The sequence below is a fragment of the Oratosquilla oratoria genome, chromosome 32 (genome assembly GCF_046742065.1).
Source record: "Oratosquilla oratoria isolate Oo_2021 chromosome 32, ASM4674206v1, whole genome shotgun sequence".
Lineage (NCBI taxonomy): Eukaryota > Metazoa > Arthropoda > Malacostraca > Stomatopoda > Squillidae > Oratosquilla > Oratosquilla oratoria.
In genome coordinates this window covers 13847090-13855937 of record NC_134808.1, presented here as the reverse complement: position 1 = coordinate 13855937, position 8848 = coordinate 13847090, and the positions used below count along the sequence as shown (strand labels likewise).

The 8848-nt window shown below is 41.6% G+C and overlaps 1 protein-coding gene across 9 annotated transcripts in view; it reads right to left on the bottom strand.

Annotated features, from left to right (window-relative positions):
* Positions 1 to 4089: 4089 nt before the first annotated feature.
* Positions 4090 to 8848, bottom strand: part of RyR (Ryanodine receptor) — a 636026-nt gene continuing 631267 nt past the window's right edge. For all 9 annotated transcript variants that reach the window (XM_076213834.1, XM_076213833.1, XM_076213832.1 and 6 more), the window contains 2 exons: positions 7081 to 7246; positions 4090 to 6866 (listed from right to left, as the gene is read on the bottom strand). In XM_076213834.1, coding sequence (XP_076069949.1) covers positions 6707 to 6866; positions 7081 to 7246 — 326 coding nt within the window. In that variant the 3' untranslated portion in view covers positions 4090 to 6706. The remainder of the gene's footprint in view (positions 6867 to 7080; positions 7247 to 8848) is intronic.

Here is an 8848-nt window from a genome sequence, read left to right as displayed (position 1 = left end):
CTCCATATTCGAGAGAAGGCTCCATCCATAAATGTACAGGGAGGTACAACCTCCGTGGCTCTAGCTTCACTGGGTGGACAACTGGCCCTCCCAGCACCCCACGGAGCGCCACGGACATAATTCCCACATAAGATCTTTGATCTTTCTTCACTATTTTGTATAAGCTTTCCCAGTTCACCTGTTGTCATATATATAAATTGTTTCTATTACCATTTAGATGTACTTGAAAATGCTCTAAGAAGGGCGAAACGTCGTATAATATATATATATATATATATATGTATATATATATATATATATATATATATATATATATATATATACAGACATGACAGAATTGAATAGACACCAAGAGAAATAGTTTAACTTATTAAACAAGCATTTGATTCTATTAGAGTGCTCATAAGTAGTCACTTGGTTGACAGCTCCTTTGATTTTTCCAATGCAAGGACCCTTCTAGGCATGCTAGTGATTATTAGTTCACGAATATCATCTTGAGGGATTTCTTGCCAAGTTTCCCGTAGTAACCCTGAGAGTTCGGGCTTTGAAGATGGTTTCCTGTTCTTTTTTGCGAAGTCGTTGGTCTAATATGCCCCAGAGGTGTTCAATAGAGTTCATATCCGGGGACTGACTTGGCCATGGAAGTTTGGCTCGACCAATTTTGTGTTGCTTGAGCAGTGTGACAAGGAGCTCCATCTTCCATAAATAGGAAGACATTTTTACTCATTCTACCACTGGAGAATATAGAAATGAGTCCTTCCTTTAACATAGAAACATATTTGCCTGAATTGATGTTTCCTTGACACTCCACAAGCTCTGATCGACCATCACTCCAAATTGCACCCCACACCATTATTGAAATGCCCCCATGTTTCACTGTTGGCTGCAGTCTTTTGAGGTCAAACTACAGAGTCTTCAGACCCACACTCTTCCACCGTCAGAAAATAATGCGAATCGTGACTCACCAGAGAAAATGACAGTGCTCCAAAAGGCCACATGTCTCTCCACCATCTCAACAGCCCAATCCTTTCTGGGTTTGATATTGGCTGGACGAAGGAGTGCTTTCATTCTTGCAGCTCTGCCATAATAACCCAGCTTGTGGAGATACCTGTGCCACAGCCCGTGGCCCTTCTGCCTTTTGAGGTATAGGAAACTCGAGGTGTCATGTTAACGTATGTCTTTATTGAAGGACTCCTGATAGAATCCGAAGCATTAGGGCCTACATCGTGAATTACATACTTTAAATCAAGACATTACACGCCGTGTGAGTTGCAGTTAGCTTGAATCATGTAATTGGCATTCACAACCTGACAGCTGTCCTGGGACTGACATCAGCTTGTGCTGCTATGTTAGAGGTCTTGCAACGTGGATCCTCTTCGACATTTCTTTTGACAAGACCCAAGGTTCTTTCTGAGGGCCCGAAACGACCTCGATGAGGTTTTGTGTCTTTCTTGCTCTCTCTGATGAATTGTACGATCACTCTATTAACAGTAGAAAGGAGTATTGAGAGAAATTCAGGTATTTTGCGTTGACTAAGTCCACCTACATGTTGACCCACAATACGACCTCGCTGAAATTCAGATAGGTCTACTACTCCTTTGGTTTTTGGCATGCTTGATGAATCTTGTATGTAATTTGAAACAAAAACCTAGGTAAATATAACATATTAGGTAAATTTGAATAACATTAAGCATTAAATAAGAGCATAAATGCATTTTTCGTGGTGTCTAGTCAATTCTGTCTTATACAGTATGTATATGTATCTATATATTTTTCTCTCTCTCTCCCCTCTCTCTCTCCATCTCTCCCCTTTTCTTTCAATTTCGCTCTCACCCTCTCTCTTTCTCAGTATCTATTGCTCCCTCCGCCATACATCTCCAACCCCACACCCCGTCATCTCTCTCTCTCTCTCTCTCTCTCTCTCTCTCTCTCTCTCTCTCTCTCTCTCTCTCTCTCTCTCTCTCTCTCTCTCTCTCTTTCCCTCTTTCTCTCTTTCTCACTCACTCACTCCCTCTCCAGCCTGCCATTTCTATTCATCTCTCTGTCTACCCCACTCCATCTCTCTTAGTGCTGGATGGTGTCCTCAGCGCAAGCGTTCCAATTTGGTTCCTACTTCTCTTGGGAGAGATTTTGCTCTCATCATCTTAACAGCTGCTTTCACTTCATCTTTCCTTATTTCTTCTCCATTTTCCTCACTTATCACTGTCATTTTCTTAGCACTTCCCACTGCAACTACCTTTCCCTCCCTATCCTCCTTCACATTTAGCAACTCCCTAAAATACTCTGCCCACCTTCCTCTCACTGCTTTCTCTTCCATTATCATCTCTCTATCTGCGCCTTTTATCTTTTCTTCTCTACTTGATTCGTCTCCTCTTCGTCTTTTAATTTCTTTCCAAAACATCTTTTTATTACTTCCAAAATTTTCTGTCATACTCTTACCCCATTTCACATCTGCTCTCCTCTTTGCCTCCTTAATCTTATGCTTTACTTCTCTTCTCTTTACTTTGTACCTCTCATACGATTCCCTCGTCCTAATTTGTAACCAATCTATGAAAGTCTGCTTCTTCTCTTCTACACCCTTCTTTGCTTCCTCATCCCACCACTCACTACCCTTTCTTCTAATTCCTCCCGTCCTTCCTGTTCCACACATCATCTTTGCACACCTTATGACTCCCTCCTTGAACCGTCCCCATTCCTCCTCCACTCCTAGTTCTACTCTATCCTTCACTACCTCCCACTCCTCTCTCAGCTTCTTCTTATACTCCTTCTCCTTTTCTTTCTCATTTAAGCAGTTCACTCTAAGTACCTCCCTACCTTCTGCCTTTTCCTCTTTCTCCACTCTCAACTTACCTTCCACAAGAAAACGATCTGATATTCTCCCACTCTCCCCCCTTAGAACATGTACATCCTTAACTCTTCCTACCATACTCCTGGTCACCACAATCCATTAAGACTCTATCTGCCACCCTTCCATCCACCACCCTCTCCCATGTGTACTTATGCTTGAATTTCTTCCTAAACACTGTATTTGCTATCATCAACTCTCTTTCGAGACACATCTCCACCATCAACTCTCCACTGCTATTTTTTCTGGAACTACATACTTCCCAATCACTCCGTCTAGCATTAAGGTCTTCCAATACAACTACACTGACATTTCTTCCTAATCCCTCTATGCACCCATTTAAATCTATCCAAAAAGACTCATATCTCCCTTCTCAGCTTCACCTTCATCCACATCAACCTTGATGAAACCTCCTTCCACTCCACTACATGCTTACCTATCTATTCACTTACTAGTATAGCCACCCCTTCTCTCCGTCGCCCTCTCCTCACTCATGAGAACCTCCCAACTACACTCCCAAATTCACTCTCGCCCCTCCTTTTCAACTTAGTTTCACTCAATGCCAACACATCCATCTTTCTTCTCACAAACATACTGCCTATTTCTTCCCTTTTACTCTCATCCGTACTACATCCACGCACATTAAAAGACCCAAACTTTAGGGTACTGGTTGGAAAACCCCTAGACCCTCTTATGCCTTAACTTTTTTTTAGGAATGTTCCCTGTGGGGCTACAGGTAGAAGGATTCCTAGTCCTATCCCCCGTTCCGTTTTTTGTCGCCTCTTACGACTCAATTGGGAAGACTTGGTGGTAGTATTCTTTTCCTCCACCACAGGGTAGGCGAAAGAAAGCAATGAATATTCAGAAAAATTGTACAGGACAGTAACAAGGGGTTGGGGAACAGCATAACGGAGGGACAGTCGCAGTATAATAAAAGTGTCATAATTTCTCTATGAACAGAGTCTTTCTCTATCACATAGGGGCGCCCCATATAGACCCTAAAGTATCAATTGCATGTTACTTTGCCACAATAACATGTAGCCAATACCCCAAGCGCTTTTATAAATTTCACATTTAAGGGGAGATACATATACATTGTATTATTGGAACACGTGCCAATTTTCTATTTGCCTGCATTATTTATTCATTTATTATGTGTTTATTTGTCTACTTACCCATTTTCTTCTGTACTTATGCAATAAATTTTGTTCAGAAGCGTTCAAGGTAGAAATGAAAGGGCCATAAACTTGGTATAAGGTTTAATTACTAAATGTTCGTTATGTAAAAACTGACTAGAATATCTCCACCGAACTACACGGGCGTTATTGCATCAATGCCCTCATCATAGGTTCGTCCTAAACTAAAGAGGGCACCATACCAAAAGCATTTGTTTCCAACAGATATATGATACATTTTATACTGTATAAACGATTCAATTATATCATCTGAGTTTGCAAAACCATATACAATAGACTGTTGTAAGTCGACCACTTTCCTAATGCACCTCACTGAAAATATATAACATTTAAAGAAAAATCGAAAAATTCTGAAAAATGTTCTTAGTAGAATATCACTAAGATAACACAGATCAAAAAGACACTTTGACACCTTTTCTTCGCGAATCGAACTTTCATTTGTGCCCGAGGTTCGCAAATTAGTTAACCACGACGACATTTTTCGTCATCACTAACGCGATTGGTTCTTGATAAAAGACTTTATTTTTCCATTGCACATCCACATGCATGTACCATGAATGTGGATGATGGTTCTCACTAACCATGAAGTCACAGGACAACGTGGCAAATCAGTCAGGGATTGAAAAATACAGAGTTCAACTGGAAAGCATTTACAGGACGACACAATGTTGACACTTTGGGGAAAAAATCCGAGCCGTCTACTTCACAGTAAATCATATATTACTCAGTTTGGTGGGAAAGGTATGTGAGAAACTGCTCACGAAAACATGGAGAATCGATGTAATGAAATACAGAAAAAATAAATTGAGAGAGAAATAGAGATAGATTAAGTCTATCTGAGCCAAATTTGAGAAAGGAATAAAGGAAAATTGATGTGACAGCAGTATATGCCTTCACATATGTTATTAACCAGGAAGAAATGGTGACATGATCATAATGAAACTTGATATAAGTGTAACAATATCCAGAAAAATCAGTCATGTTTTAGAATATGATGATATTTAAATACGAACAATACAAAGAGCGATATGAAGAGCGGAATCGGTCGAATGCCAACGGCAGTAGTAAGAGCAAATGTAGAGGGGTGGTGGTGGTGGTGGACACGGGGCAACGGAGATCTTTAAAACTACTAAGGCCACAAAATGGCATCCCGCCTCGCGCCGACAGCAACACGCAACAATATCGGGAACATCACATCACTGTGAAACTATACCAAAGCTGAATCTAGTCAAATAGAGATGTGTGTTTACTTGTTAGAGCGAACGCCACTCTTTCCCCAGTTTGTGCGTGTGTGATTCGCCATGGTCTTGGATTACGTGTTGCACTCGTGATCGACAGCTATTTCCCTCCTGGACGAGAGCTCAGAGTTCATATATGATCGATCTATGGGTAATGCTGTGACCTTACACGCACACACACACACAACTCCCTGCTCACAAGAGTTGGAGTAACGACTCGTATTGCAGTGACATTGAAATAATTTCAGCCATGTGCGGGATTCGAACCCGAGCCGCCGTAGTGGTGGTCAGGAAATCTAACCACTGCGCCACGAGTGTGTGTGTGTGTGTGTGTGTGTGTGTGTGTGTGTGTGTGTGTGTGTGTGTGTGTGTGTGTGTGTGTGTGTGGAGCGCGGACATCTGGGGTCGGAGGAGCTCTTGCTATCGCTCGAGGATTTATTGATATCACTTTGCTTCCTCCACAGCCGGTATATGTGCGTTCCTATGTCTTGAGATGTCACCGTGCCTAAAGTATATCTCAGACAATATGTTCTGTACAAAATTTCTCAATTTCTTTTTTCTTCTCTTCTTTCGTGAGGTGAGACCCGGTCTCCCGTTTTCTTCCTATCAGTGAATGAGAAACGAACTTAACACGAGACGACCGTCTATCTACAGAATATCTGGGAGAGCCTCAAGAAGGGCTGCAAAGAAGAGGCTTCTGACTTTGATTGCTGCTGCCTTGGTGAAACTGGACTATGCCTACGTACACAACGAGAAGGAAAGGATGTGTGCATACTAGCCGTCACTAACGTGTCTTCTTTATGTACAACAGGGATTGAGTGTGTGAGGGGGCAGTCCAGACATCTATCAAGGTGAGATGTCTTTTCTGTTCGTTCAGAATTTATTATCCTGGGATATGAAAATAGAATGAAATAAAAGAAAAGGGAAAAGAAAAAAGAAATTAAAAAGGTAAGGGGGAGATAAGAAAAAAAGGAGGAAAGGTGATACGGCTTTCGGCAGTAGCTTCACCACAGTTCGTTAGAACAACAGAGGTGTAGCTCGTGGCCATACCTGTTATATATATAACGACTCTTACAGAGTTGGGAACAAAAGACACAGGGGATGGTTATCACCAACACAAGCGAAATGCTGACATGATCTGTTCGAAAATGGTAAAAAAAAAAAGTCGCAATGTCCCCCTAAAGGAGACAGCGCGTCGTACAACAACATGATCAACAAGATCTTTAACCCCATCATTACGGTAACGTACTTTCTAGGTCTTTGTCGGGGAGTTTTGTTCAACTAAGAGTCCGACCCATCGCTACCCCGTTTTGTACCGGGGCCCTCAGCTGCTCAGCCTTTGCAAAAACAAGTTCTAAAAAGTCGTCACCCTAACGAAAGGGGTTAACTCAGAAATCGCCACGACTGTTGTGGCTCGTGGGGGAGTCTCAACTGCTACTCCCGGAGAGTTCTTCCTCGTACTGTTTCCTGAAGCAGTCACCGACGGGGAAGAAGTCCCAACACCGTTGTTGGTACATGTTCCACACGTAGGTCTCTTGACCCGTGTACTCTGTTTCGTCTTTGTTGATAAGATGCATCAGGAAGAACCTGGCGGGCAAAGAAGCATAGGTTAACGTGGAGCCATGAGGAACTGTGGTGTTGTGTCTTTCTCTGCGAGTATTGCTACTGACCCTGGCAGTAAGTGGGGACGGGGATGGGCCTTCGTCCTCAAGGAACTATATCTTTTGATAGGGAAACAAATGGGTGGTTGATGGGTGAAGGGTGGGTGGATAGCTTGGATAGATAGATATACTATACTCACATGTAGTTGGCTAAGTTGTGCTCTTTGGCCACGTGCATGTCGAAGCCGTGCGGCACCGAATCGAAGTAGTCGCTACCTATGCCGCAGATGAAGCAGTTACTTTCCATGTTCTCTTTGACCGACTCCAGCTGGTCTCTCAACTCACCGAAGGCGTCGATGATCAAACCTGAAACGCCATACGAGAATAATGAATACATATAAGAACATAAGAATAAAGGCGAATACAAGAGACCATAACGCCTACACTAGGCAGTTCCATGTCCTTTACCATTTATCATACCCATCCATAAAGTTATCCAACCTTCTCTTAAAACAACCAATAGTTTCAGCGTTCACTTCATGGTTATAAAGTCTATTCTATTTGTTAGCCACTCTATTGGTAAACGGGTTCTTGCCTATTTCCTTCTTGAATATAAATTTGTCCAATTTAAATCTATTACTACGAGTCATGCCCTGCTGTCTTAATATGATGACCTTCTCTGCATTACCCTTGTTCACACCCTTGACCTATATCTCTCTCCCTTTTTTTTAATGTACTTATGTTTGTATGTATTTTACCTAATATACAAGAGGAGCTAAGATAAAACGAACAAATACGTGTTGGATGGATGTGGGATGGCTGAAGGGTGGATGTATGTCTTGACTGGGCTATCCCCACTATAAAGAGGACAAGGCCTTTTGCTATACGTATGTAATCTACACTAGTAGGGTCCTATCATCTTTTCTCCATCATACCTAATTTTGAATTTGTGTGTGTCTTTAGCTTGGGTCCTGTCAACTTCTAAACTATTCCAGGAGTTTGTGCCTCTATATAGGAATGTATTTTTGACATAGTTTAAACGTGTTCTTTCCCATGACCTTAGGACTCTCTCCTGTCCAAAACTTAGACATCTAACACAGCGTTTCTCAACCTTTTTACCCTTGCGGAACCTTTAAAATAAATTGCATGTCTCAAGGAACCCCTGCACAAAAAAAAAAATCATATACATTTTATTTTCATCGTAATAATAGGTTAGACAGGATGATGTCTGTATTACATTACTACAATAACCAAGAATATGTCGTGCGTGTTTAATTATATCACGTATATGAAATTAAATAAAGAATCAAAAGTGTATTCTCGAGGAATCCTTAAGGACCTTTTGCGGAACCTTAGGGTGCCGGGAAGCCTAGTTGAGAAACGTTGCTCTAACAGTTTTATCTGTTCCCTCTAATGACCTGAACAATATCATCAAATCACATCTTTCTCTTTCTTTCAATAATGGCAGATCATTCACTTTTAATTGTTCTTTATTCGTTTTATTTGTAATGCTGGGAACTAATTTGTGTGTGTGTGTGTGTGTGTGTGTGTGTGTGTGTGTGTGTGTGTGTGTGTGTGTGTGTGTGTGTGTGTGTGTGTGTGTGTGTGTGTGTGTGTGTGTGTGTGTGTGTGTGTGTGTGTGTGTGTGTGTGTGTGTGTGTGTGTATTTACCTAGATGTATTTACCTAGTTGCGGGAAGGGGAGCTACGCTCGTGGTGTCCCGCCTTTGTATCTCGCAGTGTCTAGTTTGCTCTAAAACTCATGAATGGTTTTTGCTCACACTATTTCATTTTCCAGTTTGTTCCAAGTGTCCACCACTCTATGTAGAAAACCGTTTTACTTTCTCTTCTGTGCTGTTTTTTTATTTTCTTTCCATGTCCTCTCGTGCTTCTCTTGTCCCAGTTTAACAAGTCCTCTCTATCGAATATTTCTGTGCCCTTCATGATTCTGTAGATGGTCAATAGATCA